General features: G+C 45.6%; 1 protein-coding gene and 1 long non-coding RNA gene across 2 annotated transcripts; both read right to left on the bottom strand.

Moving 5' to 3' along the window:
- Positions 1–767: 767 nt before the first annotated feature.
- LOC118371228 (rho guanine nucleotide exchange factor 5-like) lies at positions 768–4653 on the bottom strand (the record flags this gene model as incomplete). The annotated part of the gene is made up of 11 exons (XM_035756602.2): positions 768–1827; positions 2020–2124; positions 2238–2308; positions 2425–2568; positions 2729–2871; positions 3032–3121; positions 3217–3291; positions 3434–3563; positions 3690–3842; positions 3986–4146; positions 4330–4653. Coding segments are annotated over 11 exons (1539 nt in total), but the record flags the coding sequence as incomplete, so codon positions are not given.
- A 32-nt stretch (positions 4654–4685) lies between these two features.
- LOC127914247 (uncharacterized) lies at positions 4686–16219 on the bottom strand. Its single transcript, XR_008087822.1, has 4 exons — positions 15717–16219; positions 7064–7106; positions 6336–6385; positions 4686–4729 (listed from the first exon to the last, which is right to left on the bottom strand). It is a non-coding gene; the product is annotated as an uncharacterized LOC127914247 (long non-coding RNA).
- Between the last annotated feature and the right edge of the window lie 1178 nt (positions 16220–17397).

Below are 17397 nucleotides of genomic sequence, written 5' to 3'. Positions count from 1 at the left end.
TATGTATACGTATATACTGTACTCTATATCATCTACTGCATCCTTATGTAATACATGTATCACTAGCCACTTTAACTATGCCACTTTGTTTACATACTCATCTCATATGTATATACTGCACTCAATACCATCTACTGTATCTTGCCTATGCCGCTCTGTACCATCACTCATTCATATATTTACATTTACATTTACATTTAAGTCATTTAGCAGACGCTCTTATCCAGAGCGACTTACAAATTGGTGCATACACCTTATGACAACCAGTGGAACAGCCACTTGCATCTAAATCTTGTTGGGGGGGAATATGTATATCTTATGTACATATTCTTTATCCCCTTACACTTGTGTCTATAAGGTAGTCGTTTTGGAATTGTTAGCTAGATTACTTGTTGGTTATTACTGCATTGTCAGAACTAGAAGCACAAGCATTTCGCTACACTCGCACTAACATCTGCTAACCATGTGTATGTGACAAATAAAATTTGATTTGATTTCTAACCGTTCTGATTGGTCCCAGAAACCGATGGGTTGGGCCAGATCCAGAGCACACGTCGGTAAAGGGGCATTTAAAACATTTGTCGTTGGCTTTGATACTCTGATTGGTTAAAGATGATCAAATCACGGATTACATTGTTTTGTACAACACCCCTCATTTAGACCACAAACGACTTCAACGATGGCAGTCTTATCCTGAAGCATGTAGTGAACATAGAGCAGCGGAACTATTCAATTTGAGCCGTCAACCAATAAGTACCCACCATAAGTCATTTATTAAATCTTTTTAATATACACAAATAATACATTGCCCTGAATATATAGAAACATTTTGTTCAAAGACAATAACCTCTATTGCAAAACACTGCCATGGTGTATCATACCATGTCTTATTTTTGTTGTTGTATTTTTTTACCCCTTTTTCATGATATCCCATTGGTAGTTACAGTCTTCTCCTATCGCTGCAACTCCTGTACGGACTCGGGAGGGGTGAAGGTCGAGAGCCATGCCTCTTCTGAAACCCCCCGACCTGCCACAAGGAGGCACTAGAGCGCGATGGGACAAGGACATCCCGGCCAGCCAAACCCTCCCTTAACCCAGAGGACGCTGGGCCAATTGTGTGCCGCCTCATGGGTTTCCCGGTCGCGGCCGGCTGCAACACAGCCTGGGATCGAACCCAGATGTATCATGAGGCCTCTAGCACTGCGATGCAGCGTCTTAGACCGCTGCACCACTCGGGAGGCCCCATGCCATGTCTTTAAAGTCCCCAAATAAAGCAGTTATGGAGAAACTGCTGTCCTTCTCCGGGGCCACGATGTTCTTAGATGGCTGATTTCCAATACATCCTTTAACAGTCCATCGACATTCATTGCCAGGGTTCGATTTACAAGGCTACCCTAGACACTCCCAGGCACCTCCAAAAGCCTTTCAATAATTTACGTTGACACTCCTGTAAGTGTTAAAGGTATTAATGTCAGTCCAGTGCCTCTCTCTAAGGCACCCCCATCTAAGGCACCCCCTCTAAAGCCATTCATCCCCTTGCCATTCATCCCCAATAAGCAGGGTGAGGCCGGGAAAGATCAACTCCAGTCTGAAACACTATGTTTCATCCACTGTCCAAATACACAGGTTCCCAGTAACACAGTGACTAGGATTCCACTAGTGCAGTCAGGCAGTGGTTGGCTTGTCATACTGCAGCCGTGGCTGTGGTAATTTTTAGAGCGTCCAGCAGGTTGCGCTGTCGGACCCTGAGGCTGGCTATGGTTTCCAAGTGGGACTCAGGAGTCCATCCTCTGTGTCTGTCTGACAGCCTGGTCCCCTCCACCCAACCTGAGGAATGACAGATAGAGGTAGAGGGAGAGAGCGAGAGAGGGAAACAGGGAGGGGGAGAGGAAAGAAGGGTGAGAAGGGAAAGAGTTTTTTAAAAAAGCAACACATTTGTAGCACTCAAAAACACTGAGGTATGGAGATGTTGTGTATTCCCACACCCAATCAGGAAGTGGGTGGTTCTGTCTTCCTTACCGTCGCTGCTCTGCTGGTGGACGAGAATGACCTCAGCTTTCTCCAGGGACAGCTCATCTGGTTGGTGGGCAACGAAGGCTCGGACGCACTGCATCTGTGTGAAGTCTGTGAATGGGAGAGCGGGTCAGAGGACAAATACAGCAGGGCCATGAGGGTCAAGATGTCCCCATTGTCTGGCCATGCTAGGCTGGATGGCAGTATAGCTATTTTCAACCCACCTTGTGCTGTAGAGTAGTCAATAACAGGATGGGGCCTGGAAACAGCTGAGATCCAACGCAGTTTATCACCCCTGAAAGATCACAAGAAAACACACTTTTTACACACACCTGTGGATTAAACTACTCTCATTCTTTGTAACACACACACAGGCACACACTCACACACACACTACCCTCTCTGTCTTACTGTGTGTCGGTGCTAAGTAGCAGGGCTTTCTTGTTAAGGTGGAGGCGGAAAAGGTTCTTCTCTAGAGAGTGCAGTTTGACCCGACAGTTCTCAGCTCGCAGTTCTGACACCGGAGCATGGTCTATCACCGTGAACCTGCCCCCTCTAGAGCGAGGGAGGAGAAGAGGAGAGGAGTGGAGAGTAAATAATGCCCAATGATGAGAACATTGAAAAACTTGTCAATAAAAAGTGATATCAGTCTAGATTTCCAAATGCTTGGTTTGCTTTGGTTGTTGTGTGAGTGTGTTTGTCTGAGGGGACTCACTCTTTGTGCAGCGACAGCAGCAGATAGTCATTGAAGAGGTGAAGGTAGACACTCCTCTCTGTCTCCTTCAGAGAGAAATCCATCATCTCAGTCACCGGTCCCTCTCTCACCAGCCTACGAGACTGACTGACCAGGGGGAGAGTCTACAACACACACACATAGGTTAAACTAGGTTAAAGCTTGCTGCTGTACTTGTATTGCAACTTGTTATTGTGATCAGTTCAACACAGATATGTTCAGCAAAGCAGGGGATCATGGGATCAGTAAAGCAGGGGATCATGGGATATGTAGTTTATTACTCACCCTGCATTCAAAGTCCACTCTGGCACTGAGAGAGACAAGCGACTCAATGCTCTTCATCTGAGTAATACTGTCATTGCTCTCCTGGATCAACTGAAGGACAGAGGGAGAGAAGAGAGATGTTTAACAGTTATCTCTTGGCTACATCATGTAACAGTGCACCACCAGAAGGAGGGGGTGTAATATACCCTCTCCAGTAGCTTCATAGCTTTGATGGCCTGGACCTCCTCCTCTGTGCCTTGGGCTGTTCTCTTCACAATGTTCTGAGGCAAAAATACAGAGAGAAAATGGAGAGAATGAGAGAGATTGAGAAGGGGAGAGTGAGACCGAGTCAAAGAGAGGATTATAAGGAGTCGCAAACTTAGATTGTGCACTTAAAACATACACACAGTCACACAAACACACCTGCACAAGGAGTTTGATTCGTGTGATCCTCTGGAAGGGGAGGATGAGGAAGGAGCGAAGAGGAAGACGCTGACACACTGGACTGCGTTCCAACTTCTCCACTACCCGCCTGAACCCTTGGTTCTCATCCCTGCAAGGCAGACAGAGAGAAAGAAGGTGCTGTTTGTAAGTCAACGTAAACACATATAAATGTGCAGTAATACAAAGAGTGTCAGAAAGAGTCTGTCCAGTAAGTGAACCCTGGGGGAGGACTCACATGAGTCTCTGGTAAGTGGCATCCTGATATGATTGGTTGGTGAGGTAGGGCACGTAGACCTTCTTGAAGCGTTGACAGTGGCGAACGATGATGTCACACACGGTGAAGTGCATCATATCAGATTCTACCCTCTCTTCCAGCTTCGACAGAAAACTACGAGAACAACAAATACAGAGAAGGACTATGTGGTAAACGTTGACAGAAACAAGATAAAGAGGGGCATAGAGAGGCCCGTGACATTCAGCCTGTGGGTTTGCTAGTTTCAGGAACAAACAAATAAGTCCCAGTCCTCTCACCTGTGGCTGATGGCTCGGACATCAGCCAGCCTGGAGAACAGCCAGCTCCTGTCCTGAGTAGTCAACAGCTCCCCGAGCTGCTTAGACTTGACAAAGTGATCCACCACAATATCCAGACTACGACAGTACGACGCTTCTGAAGTTACAACCTCAAACTGCACCTGACAGGAAGAAGAAAGAAAGGGGAGAGAGGGGAGAGGGGGGGATTACAGGCACTGTTCCAAATACCCAGAGGACCCATAGATCCAGGCTCTAAAAAAAAAATCAACATTAGCTACTAGGCCCCTGGCAAATGTCATCATCGACATCGCTGGTTGAAGGGTCAACTGTTTGTTTTTGTTTACCTCCTGCAGGCGTCTCTGGTCGTTAGTCAGCTCCCCAAACGCAGCACTGTTCCTGACCTCAGGGATCTCCTGCCACAGGCTGGGGGACTGGGTGAGGGAGGTGGAGAGGCGGGGAGAGGAAGGCCTGGCCGAGGGGGCCTGGGGCGGCTGTGGTATGGGTAGGAACTTGGCACTGGTGCCACTGGAGGTAGATCCAGAGTGGGACAGAGAGTGGGGGTGGATGACTGGGGGAGACAGGGTAAGGGCCTGCGTGCCGGAGGGAGCGAGGGGGCCAGAGAGGAGGGTACGGGGGACAGGGGGACAGGGAGCTCCTCGTAGATGGAGAGGGCGTCAGAGCAAGACTGACTGAGGATCTCCCTGTTCTGAGCCGTCTCACTGTACTGCTGGTAGAGCTGGGAATCTGAGACAGGACGAAGGGAGGAAAGGAGGCAGAGGGAAGAGAGAGAAAGGAGTAGAGGTGGAGGGGAAGCAAATAGAGGTGACGAGAGAGAGGAGTAGAGTAAGAGAGAGAGAAGTTAGACAGGGACAGAATGGGTATAGATGAAGAGGTAGAGGTATAGAGAGACAGAAAAGTGGGTTAGCCAGAGTGTATGTTTTGCATTTTACACTTCTTGGAATGCCATGCTGTAGCAGCAACAGTTGGTTTTAATTGGCGTTAAGAGATATGAATACCTGCACAAACCTGCCTGTGGCCCTGGAGCGCACAAACACACACACACCTGCCCCATTGCATACAATTTCACCATGACTCATAGACCTGTAAACCTGCTGCCATGTTGGTATGTTTAAACGATTGGGTCAGAAAGTAGAACTGAAAATGAAATCCTACAGTTTATAGGTTCCGTGGAAGAAACCTACAACATGTTTGAGCTGGAAAACAATCTGGGAAAATACAGAAAGGGATCAAGCACACACTGTATACATGATTAAGCCATTCACAGGAAGAAGTCTGTCTTGGGACTCAGAGTACACTGCTATACAGTCATATCTAGTCTCAGATTCAATCTGTCTGTGGACACGTTTGTTTAACAGTACCTTCACTGGCAGATTATATCTGTCTGTGGAAATATCTTGTTTGATTTTAGTGACTTTTTCATTTCAAATGACAAGGAGCGTAGTCAACCTAGAAATGCATGTGCCTTCACAGATTTCATACCTACATAGACATAAACACAAGACTAGCTCTCTCTGCTCATTGTAGCATAAAAGGTGCTATTGAACTAACATTACTATCATATTATTACATATAAAATACATTTCAGAGAAGTGGATGTGTGAAAGTGGATGTGAGTGCCTCAGGGATGAAGGAGTGAAAAGAGAGGCAGAGCAGTAGAGGTAGAGCAGTAGAGGCAGAGCAGTAGAGCAGTAGAGGTAGAGCAGTAGAGCTAGAGCAGTAGAGCTAGAGCAATAGAGGTAGAGCAGTAGAAGTAGAGCAGTAGACATAGCACAGTAGAGGCAGAGCAGTAGAGGCAGAGCAGTAGAGGTAGAGCAATAGAGGTAGCGCAGTAGAGGCAGAGCAGTAGACTTAGCGCAGTAGAGGTAGAGCAGTAGACGTAGCGCAGTAGAGGTAGAGCAGTAGAAGTAGAGCAGTAGACATAGCACAGTAGAGGCAGAGCAGTAGAGGCAGAGCAGTAGAGGCAGAGCAGTAGAGGTAGAGCAATAGAGGTAGCGCAGTAGAGGCAGAGCAGTAGACTTAGCGCAGTAGAGGTAGAGCAGTAGACGTAGCGCAGTAGAGGTAGAGCAGTAGAAGTAGAGCAGTAGACATAGCACAGTAGAGGTAGAGCAGTAGACGTAGCGCAGTAGAGGCAGAGCAGTAGACGTAGCGCAGTAGAGGTAGAGCAGTAGACGTAGCGCAGTAGAGGTAGAGCAGTAGACGTAGCGCAGTAGAGGTAGAGCAGTAGAAGTAGAGCAGTAGACATAGCACAGTAGAGGCAGAGCAGTAGAGGCAGAGCAGTAGAGGTAGAGCAATAGAGGTAGCGCAGTAGAGGTAGAGCAGAGATACTCACTGTAAAATTTGGAGTTCCTCCTATCCATTCTGATGGTATCCATGACATTCCTGGACAGAGGGAGAGACAGAAGTCAGGACAGGGAACCGTCCACACTTCATCTACAGAAGTAGTGTGGTATATTTTGTGACGACGCTCCCACTCTGTCTGCCGTATTCTTTCTCTTTGCTCTTGGTTTCCTTGTTTTCAGCGAGCGGAGCAGAGCGGGTTGTCAGCGACATGGGACACACCTGGGCCCGGGTGTGTCCCGGGATAAATACACCTCTTCCCCATTCATTGAGAAAACTCTCTCCATGCAGACACACTGATAGATTTTGGTTGTAGCATTTCCTGTGGTTGTTTTGTTTGTTTGCTTTGGCCCCATTCAACTCCCCTCATTATCACATTTATGCACGCAACCACTCACTTACACTACTGATTACACACACCATTGTTAATTGTGTTTACGTTACCGCAGTTAATAAATGTATTTTTGTTATCCCTAATCTCCACGTTGTCTCCCTTTTTGTTACAGACTTTGAGCCGGTTCGTGAAAATTTTAACTCAGGCACTAACTAACAGAGCCTAATGTTAGGGTTAAATGGCAGGCAACACATCTAACTGTACTTATTGCATGCATGACATAAAAAGACTGACTCTATACATAAAATAAAATATGAGCATGTAATAAAACAGTCACTGTGGTAGCCTAGTGCACTAACATAACATGTGCCCTCTCTTCTACTCACCTCAGGTCCACGTCTCCCCAGTTGACGCTCACCTCCTCATCATCTGGAAGCAGAACATATTGGTTCCAGTGTCGTCCAGAGAGGTAGAGCAACATAACCCAATAATGTAATATACTGTGGCTGAGAACAGCTCAGCCCAATATGGCCTACAGAACAGGCAGAGCTGTTTGGGGTTGTTTGCAGAACTCCCCTGGCTGTGCTCAACTCTAGGTGCTGTTCTCTAAACAGAACTGACAACAGAGCTGGGATAGAATGGCTAGAAGAGTCATGGAGGAGGAATGAGTTCTGGTTCCAGACAGTCTAACCCTGCCTATTTATTGCGAGATTATGGGATTGCCACACTGTCTCCACCTACACTGTCCTCCTTCCTTTTCCCCGCCCCCTTCCCCCATTTCAGTGACTCAGCTGATGGCAGTTTCTTGTAAGTCTCCGCATAAAATCACTTCAATGAACTGATGATGAAATTCACACCAAGATTATAAGGAAATTTAAACAGAAGTCCACAGTTGTGGTAAGGTTGGGTTAGTTAGCATCAGAGGTTGGATCTCATTAAGATTTTTGTGAGATCCCACATGAAAAAATACGAGTTTACTATAGAATATTACAATACTTACTATAGAATGTTGTAGTATACTGTAGAATACTATGGTAAATACTACAGTAATGTCCACAAAAACACTTGTCAGCAAAAACACTCCAGTAAATACTACAGTATATTACAATTGGCAAAAACACTACATTAATTACTTTTGTATATACTACAGTTATTTTACTACAGTATTTATACTATAGTATAATTGTAAATACTACAGTATACTACAGTAAATATTCCAGTATTCTGAAAAACAAAACACTACAGTAAAGTCTGCAAAAACCCTACAGTGAATACTTAAGCGAAAAGGCGAGATGGGGTGTGGTATATGGCTAATATACCATGGCTAAGGGCTGTTCTTATGCAGGACGCATCGAGGAGTGCCTGGATACAGCCCTTAGTCGTGGTACATTGGCCATATACCACAAAACCCTGAGGTACCTTATTGCTATTATAAACTGGTTACCAACTTAATTAGAACAGTACAACGTACTTTTTTGTCATACCAGTGTTAGACAGTCTGTTATACCACGTCTTTCAGACAATAAGCGTTCAGGGCTCGAAACACCTGGTTTATAATATAATATTTATACCATAGTATTTATACCATAGTATACTATAGTATTTCTTCATGTGAGTATCAATAACTAAGAATTAACAGTTGTATAACTGTCTTCAAATGAAAAAGTTTGAACTCTTCGGTCTGGTGTTCTAAAAGGTTTGGTTAGGTTGACAAAATGAGATGATTGAGATGATCATGAAATGAGTTGAGCATGAAGATCATGATTAGGATGTTCTAATGTTAATCTGTGTGAGGTGCTGAGTATTAAGATCATGATTAGGATGTTCTAATGTTAATCTGTGTGAGGTGTTGAGCATGAAGATCATGATTAGGATGTTCTAATGTTAATCTGTGTGAGGTGCTGAGTATTAAGATCATGATTATGATGTTCTAATGTTAATCTGTGTGAGGTGTTGAGCATGAAGATCATGATTAGGATGTTCTAATGTTAATCTGTGTGAGGTGTTGAGTATTAAGATCATAATTAGGAGGTTCTAATGTTAATCTGTGTGAGGTGTTGAGCATGAAGATCATTATTAGGATGTTCTAATGTTAATCTGTGTGAGGTGCTGAGTATTAAGATCATGATTAGGATGTTCTAATGTTAATCTGTGTGAGGTGTTGAGCATGAAGATCATGATTAGGATGTTCTAATGTTAATCTGTGTTAGGTGTTGAGTATTAAGATCATAATTAGGATGTTCTAATGTTAATCTGTGTGAGGTGTTGAGTATTAAGATCATAATTAGGATGTTCTAATGTTAATCTGTGTGAGGTGTTGAGCATGAAGATCATGATTAGGATGTTCTAATATTAATCTGTGTGAGGTGTTGAGTATTAAGATCATAATTAGGATGTTCTAATGTTAATCTGTGTGAGGTGTTGAGTATTAAGATCATAATTAGGATGTTCTAATGTTAATCTGTGTGAGGTGCTGAGTATTAAGATCATAATTAGGATGTTCTAATGTTAATCTGTGTGAGGTGCTGAGTATTAAGATCATGATTAGGATGTTCTAATGTTAATCTGTGTGAGGTGTTGAGCATGAAGATCATGATTATGATGTTCTAATGTTAATCTGTGTGAGGTGTTGAGTATTAAGATCATAATTAGGATGTTCTAATGTTAATCTGTGTGAGGTGTTGAGCATGAAGATCATGATTAGGATGTTCTAATGTTAATCTGTGTGAGGTGTTGAGCATGAAGATCATGATTAGGATGTTCTAATGTTAATCTGTGTGAGGTGTTGAGTAGTAAGATCATGATTGGGATGTTCTAATGTTAATCTGTGTTAGGTGCTGCTTTTCTCTTGATTTATTCCTCCTTCTCTTTCTGTCTATCTCACCTGACACCTGGAATATTCTTGTTCTGCGATCCCTCGCATCTCCTCTTCCTTCTCCTTCCTTGTTTCTTCTTTCTGTTGTCTTGTGGAACCCCCGCCTCCTATACCGAACATCGGTGCCCAAATCTTGGAAGCTACAAGTGCTCTTCATCCCCCCTCCTCCCGTTTTTTTACGATTTTCCTTGCCCTTCCTCATCCTCTCCTCTTCCCCTCCTACCCTCTTCTCCTCCTCCCTTTCCACTTTCCTCTCCTCAGTCGCCTCTCCCACTTTCCCCCTGTCCTCGGTCCCATCTTCTATCCTCCTTTCCTGCTTCCTCTCTACCACACTATTCTCTTCCCCCTCTCCCACAGTCCTCTCTTTATCCCCTTCTTCCTCTGTCTTTTCCTCTATGGTGGTGATAGGTTGTTCTGAATCAGGGTTGTATATAAGGCTGGGGCAGCTGGTTGGTTTGTACAGGGTGTTGCTCACAGAGAGAAACAGATCTTCCTCTTTCTGGGAATTCGCTTCCTTCTCTGCATCCAGTATATGAACCTCGTCCCCAACTTCGACCCCTTTCTCCATCTCACCCTCAACCTCTGTCACCATCTCTACCTGGATATGTATATGACTGTCTGTTTGTCTGTCCGCACACACATTGTTACCCTCCACCTCCTCTCCCTGTGTGTCTGTAGGTGTGTCACCATGAGTATTGTGTAGGGTCAGGGCAGCATGCATGTCTATGGGTTTGCCATCACCAAGCATAGTTGTGAAAGCCTCAGCATGCACGTCTGCTAGTTTCTCCCCTGTACCTCTCTCATCCTCCAGCTTCCCTGGCTCTGCCTCCAGTTCAGCCAACCTCTCCTCCACCGACTTCCTCCCATGCTTCTTCCTCTTCTGAACCGTGGCGTAGACGGGTGAGGCTCCTCCCCCCTCTAGCGTCTCATCCTTTTCTTCCTCTAGCTCCTCTTCTACCTTCTCGGTCCCTCTCGTAGTCTGGCTGACCTCTTGACTTCCCTGTGACTCTGGCTGGGGGTTGCCGAGGGCTGGTTCCTCCGAGCTGCCAAGGATCTCGCTCAATACGTTCTTGGCCCACTTCATGTGTGAGGCCTGGGAGTGGCGCTTGGCCTCCTCTTCTGTGCTCCAGGCTCCCCTTATACAGATTTGGATGGCCACAGCTTCCTCTGGGCTCATCACTACAGGGTTATTCTGGTCAGAGGTGGCTTGGTCAACTACAGGGATCCCATGGTGGTGATACTCTCCACTGGGATGCGAAGATGGACCTATCTCTGGTTCTATCCTCCTCCTGCCTGTTGGGTCCCTCTCTCTTGTTTCTGTGTACTCTTCATGTCTTTCTCTCCACTCTTTGAGGAGTTTTTCGGTCTCAGAGTTCCTCCTTCGCTCTATCTCAGCGTATGGGTTCTCCTCCATGACCTTCAGTCGTTCTCCGCTCTCTCGTTCTAGGGTGGTGTGACTGACGTCCACTATGGAGCTCTCTTCTGTTTCTGTTCTCTCCCCCTTTGGCACGTGGATCTCATCCCTCACTATTTTTCTCTCATCCTCTGCCCCTTGGTCTCCATCTCTGGAAGGGTTCTCATGAGGGAGGTGTGTGATGTCACCACTGTCCCTATGACCATATCCAGGATTTTGATTGGTCCGCTCTGATTCCATGTCACCCAGGACTGCTGTCTGATTGGGTTTAGACCTGGGCAGTGTTTGTCCAATAACACAGAATACATAGGTGGGTTGCTTCTTCCCCTTTCCGTCATTCACCTCTCCCACCACTGCATCATCTTTTTGCTCTGTCCTCTCTTCTGCTCTTTCTCTCTCTCTTTCATGTCTTCTCCCTCCACCTCTCTCCATCTCTCCCTCGCTCCCCTGAAAGCTAACAGGTTGCCTGGTAACATGATTAGTGAACCCAACTTCCACGAATTCCTTGCAGTCCTCAAACTCCTCTTCTCCACCACTGGACACAGTGATAAAGCCGTCCTCAGAGGAAGGAATTCTATCCCTCTCTCCTTCCCACTCTGCATATCTATCACTTCTTCCTTCTTCCTCTCTGTCACCCTCTGTGTTATCTGTCACATTCTCTCTCTCCGTCTCCCTGTCCCTCTGCCAGCGTTCCTCTCTCTCTCCATCGCTGTAAGTCTGGTGTTCCTCTCCTCTGCTATAACTCCTCCAGGCTTCTGTCTCATCGTCTTCATCTACATTTAACCCTCTCTCCAAATACCTCTCCCTCCCTCCCTCCCTCTCAGCTTCTCTCTCTTCGTCTATGGACTTTCTTTGTTCCACCGACCTGTCCTCTTGTCCTTCTCCCTCTGTCTTCCTCTCTTTATCTCTGCCTGTCCTTTGTTCCACCGACCTGTCCTCTTGTCCTTCTCCCTCTGTCTTCCTCTCTTTATCTCTGCCTGTCCTTTGTTCCACCGACCTGTCCTCTTGTCCTTCTCCCTCTGTCTTCCTCTCTTTATCTCTGCCTGTCCTTTGTTCCACCGATCTGTCCTCTTCTTCACTTCTCTCTCTCCATCTGTTAGTGTGCCTATCTCTTTCTCGCTCTATAACATCATCCTCTAAAGAGGAGTCTTTGTTATATCTGACCTTCTGTGGTTCTAACCACATCTTCCTCTGCTCAGGGCGCTTTGGTATCGTCTCTTCCTTTCCTTCTTCTCTCCTCCTCACTCTATCTGGTCTCTCTCTTTCACTACACTCTCTCTGCCCCCTGTCCACATCTCCTTCTGACTCCTTCTCTTCATGACTTTCTCTTCCTCTTCTCCATTTTCTTTCCCTCTCTATGTCACTGCTCCATTCTCCACTGCTCTGGACTCGTGGTGGCACCCTTGGGGCTGTCTCACTCTGCGACCGGCTAGCTCCGTCTGCTCCTCCCTCCCTTTTGGGATCTGTCTCTCTGTCCCTCTTCTCCCTGCACCTCCTCTCTTCATCCTCCCCCTTGGAATATCTCTCCCTCTCTCTGAATCTCTCTCCATCCATCCGCTTCCCTCTCTCTCCTGTTACATTGGGCTGTGTTTTCTCCCCATCTTTCTCCGGATCCCTCCTTTCCCTTGGTCCGTTCTCTTGCCTGCCCCCTTCTCTCACCCCATCCCTCTCTCTCTCCACTTCCCTCACTTTTCTCCTGTCCCTCTCTCTGTATCTGTCCATGTCCCTCTCTTCATCAATGTCCCTGCCCCCGTCCCTCACTCTCTGTCTATAAGCATCTTTACTTCCATCCCTCTCTCTGTACATCTCCCCCCCTCTCCATTTCTGTCTCTCTTTCTCCCTCACTCTATCCCATGCTGCGTTCCCCTCAGTGTCCCCCTCACTTTTACTGTGCAGATGTTTCAGTTCTCTTCTGTTGTCATCTCTCACTCTCTCTTTCCTCTTCTCACCATCACTGTCTCCCTCACTCCTGGTGTCCCTCTGTCCCTCGGTATTTGCTTCCCTCCTTCCATCCCTGCCCTCTCTATCTGAATAGATCTGTGAATCTCCCTCTCTTCCTCTAACTTCCCTTTCTCCCTGCCAGAGTTTTGGCCTCTCTCGCTCTCCATCCATATACCTATCTCTTTTGCTCCATAGGCCATTGCCCTTTGAGTCCCTCGCTCTTCTCCGCTCTCTGAAATCTGGCTCCGCTTCCCTCGCTCTCTCCCTCTGTCTCACTGTCTTATCCTCCATGGGCTTTCCTCCATTTTTCTCTCTGTCCTCCTGTGCCCTGATTCTCTCCCTCTCCCTCTCTCTGTGGCTTTGGAAGTCCCTCTCTGCATCTCGATACCGCTGTATCTTTGCTGCTGTCTCTCGTTCTCTCTCCCAGTCGTCCATCTCTGTTCCCTTCGGTCTCTCCAATTGTCTCATTCCTTCTTTCCCCACATCTTCCTCCACAAATGCACTTATTCTTATGTCTCTCTCTTTGCTATGTTTTATAATTGTAGGAAACGTGTCTCCTTTCCTTCTCTCCTTTTCTCTGTCTCTGTGGTTCCTGATCTCTAGATTTGAAGTAGGTCTTCCATTGGCACGTCTCTCTCCCGCTTCCCCCCTTTCTCTCTCTCTCCATTCCCTTTCCTCCTCCCTCCCTCTGGATATGGGGGAACAGTCCTTCTCTCTGTTCCTCTCTCTTGGTCCGGGTTCCATCTCTTTTCTTTTATTTCTTGTCTTGTCCTTAAATCTCTCCATTTCTCTTTCTCTCCTCCATTCCTCCTGTCGGATCCTCTCCCTCTCTCTGTCTGTCCGGACCACAGTTCCAGGTCGGGGACTTGTTTCACGGCAGATCTGGCTGATTGGCTGAGGGTTCAAGTAGGAAGCGCTTTGATTGGATGGATCAGATGTGTCAAAGGGAGTCAGACTGGGGCGTTTGGTCCCCATGGTAACATACTTTTTTCAGAACCTGAAAGATGGTAATATTCTCTCATTAATTTATAATTCATCACAATCTGGACATTCTGCAAGGATACTGGCACAACCAATATAATCACTTGAAGTAGCAACACTTTCAATCACGAAATGGAGATAAAATAATATTGAGATCAATGAAAATGGAAGGGTAACAACAGCATTACATGCTGACCAGACCGGACATGCCGCGTGCGCGAGTATCGCAAAATACATTTAGAGATCCATGTTTTTCAATTATTGCACCCACACTGCTCACGCGCGCCAACGAGCGTCTGCGATGCCAAGAGCTAAAATAGAACTCCTTTCTATTTCTGACGCAGATCAGGCTGAAAGTCCTGCCTCTCCCATCTCCTCATTGGTTATACCCACGTGGGTGATTGAAAGACAAACTGTTTTGCCGGTTGTTGTGGTAATACTATGAAAGTGTAGATGGATCCCCATATAAGTTCAAAGATGAAAAATCCTGGGAGGAGGAGAGATGACTAGAAACGATTCGGTTGGCCGTTTTATGTGTGGATTAATTGTCGGAGTAGAGGACCTTGTGCATTTTAGGTAAAATAACACCTCAATGTTTATATCCCAGGACAAATTAGCTAGCAACAGCAAGCTAGCTAAATAGAACAAATTCTCTAGCAAGTGCAAGCTAACTAGCTAAATTGCCATACATGTTTAATGCTTTTCGACCTGTCCCCAAATTAATGTCATTGGTTCAGAGTTTGTTTTGATATTTTAACCTGCGTGTCGTGATGGCGTTTGGTGTAGGGGGACAAAATAAATGTATGCACGATAGCGCGCGTCGCAACAGGTTTTGGTTCCGTGTTAGGCCTATTGTGGCCTCTGAACACTGAAGCTGAATAGTGGCCTAGTGTCTTTACCAGCCCTGACCAATGCTTCACTATTCATTCATTCAAATTGGAAGTAGAAAAAAATGTAATTACAAAAAGGTGAAAATACTGTAACTATAATACAACAAGTCCAATGTGTTATAACTGTGGGTGTTATGATAAGAATCACAGGCAACAATGACTTAAAATGACTTAAATGTAAACAATGTGTTTATGCGATCAGTTTGAGACCACAGCATCACATCACCTTTAGTCAGACAACACTTAATAGCCAACCTGTAATTCAATAAACTTGAACTCAATGGGTCCTACTGCTAACTGCTTGAGTTAATTTAAAGAGAAAATCTACTCAAAAACTACATTTTCCCTTTAAGCTTGGAGCGCCAAGTATCTATACAACAACAGAGCCAACAGCAAAGTGTTGTAGATAATGACAGTTACAGCCCCGCAGATTGTGACACCTGGGAACACTGATTTACTGAACGCAGCACAGCACACGTCTGCATAGCACAGTCCACATAACAACGCTCAGCACACGTCTGCATAGCACAGTCCACATAACAACGCTCAGCACACGTCTGCATAGCACAGTCCACATAACATCGCTCAGCACACGTCTGCATAGCACAGTCCACATAACAACGCTCAGCACACGTCTGCATAGCACAGTCCACATAACATCGCTCAGCACACGTCTGCATAGCACAGTCCACATAACATCGCTCAGCACACGTCTGCATAGCACAGTCCACATAACAACGCTCAGCACACGTCTGCATAGCACAGTCCACATAACATCGCTCAGCACACCAACTAACCCTAAAACAGGACTCTTACACACAATGAAAATACATGTAACACATAAACCACTAGACAAATTAGCCATAAATCAATGTTAGAACTGTAGAATGACTGGTAGATCAGCAGAGAAACACAGTAAAGAGATCTAAGGGACTCACCTGAGTTTAGTACGCTAGAGATGTCCAGTCTCCCTTCTCTCTGCAGCTCTCAGTTAGTTTAGTAGTGTGAACTAACAAGGATTGCACAACACAAGCTATCCTTCCTCTCCAGATCTGATGGGGGGAGTTCTATTTAAACTTTAATCCAATCCTGACACTCTGTCTCTCTCAGCATCTGTTTTCTTCTCAATCTGTCTGTCAACCTCTCCCCTCTGCTCTTCTCTCTCTCTCTTGCTGTTTCACCCCTCCTCCTCCTCCTCCCTCCTTCCTTGCTCAAATTCCCAAACAAGTCTGAACAGATTGACACTTATCTTCCCCTTCCTATTTTTCTCTCTGTCTTGTCTTCACAGCCGCTGTTAATGAACAGAAGAATCTGGACAAACTAAATGAAAGCCCACAAATCAATCTGTTCTCCTTCCTCCAACACTGACTTGATCAGTTACTGTTGATCCCTAGATGAAGCTCGCTGACTCACTATCTCTCTCTATCCTGCTCCATTCCTCTCTCACTAAATACAGGAAGTACACCTCCTGGGTGACTCTCCCTTGTCTGTGATTGGTTGATGCAGGATAGTCGGGTGTGTCTGCATAGCACACTTAAGGTAGGTAGGGGTTGTAGATTCTAGAATCAAGGAAGGGGGAGGGGAGGCAAAGAGGAGTGAGAACACACTCACACTGCGACTCAACAAACAAACCACCAACACAGCCTACAGCAGGCTTATAAAAACTTCCCTAACATTCCCTGGAGAAGTAGTAAAGTGGGAAAGAACTCCAAGTTCCACAGAAAAGGAAAGCTAGTTCTTCAGATCACAGTAACAGGATTGGGCAATGACAGAAAAGGAAGAGGGAATTATATATATGTCAGCTGTACTGTCAGTGCTGCTAGGGCCAGGAGTTTACCCAGACCACGAGCGTCTGCTAAATGACTTAAATGTAAATGTAATGATTAGGAAACCTTGGGGCCCGAGTCATTACAGATGTCAATGATTTAAGTATGTAAACAGTCTTTTTATTATCCATGAGAAATTACTGGAATCTATAAGATCACTAATCATGTAAATCCATAAGTTAACGTGCTCCTTTCCGCTTGTATTTTCTGGGCTGGGGTTCGATGAGGGTGGAGTGTCAGAGTGGAGGGAAGCTACACCCCCCCTGGATGGGAGACAGCAATCAATGGCAATTGAATGATGAAAATATTCATCAAGTCTGTTGCAAAATATTTGTGGAGAAGAAACTGTATTTTCACATCTGTCCGTTCCACCTGTAGATAATCCTATTGTACCCTCATCCCAGGATCAAACATACCTGGAGTGCATGCACTCTGTTTAAACCAATAAATGAAGTGGTGGGCTACCTCTAATCCTTTCACGTAAATGCATGAAGGAGGATGCCAATTAGGTTAGTGACAATCAGACAGAGAAAACAGGTTTGGACTATATCACCATCACCACTCCACACAGTGATCAGTGAAGAAACATTGTTGATCCTCGAACATACTTTTGTCTATTCCATTGTGAGCTTGATGTAGTTATTTCACTGTCAGCTGAGTTGAGGTTCCTCTGAAGAGTGGGAAGAATGGTCATCATGATGAATTTAGTGACACATTCAGCCATGGTAGACATCCTTGTGACTTCCTCCAACATCTCTCCTGTTTTAAACTGTGTGTTTGGTATCAGACCTCT

Source organism: Oncorhynchus keta, chromosome 31, assembly GCF_023373465.1.
Source record: "Oncorhynchus keta strain PuntledgeMale-10-30-2019 chromosome 31, Oket_V2, whole genome shotgun sequence".
Taxonomy (NCBI): Eukaryota; Metazoa; Chordata; class Actinopteri; order Salmoniformes; family Salmonidae; genus Oncorhynchus; species Oncorhynchus keta.
The sequence above is the reverse complement of the archived record's forward strand: the minus strand, read 5'-3'. Positions and strand labels throughout refer to the sequence as shown.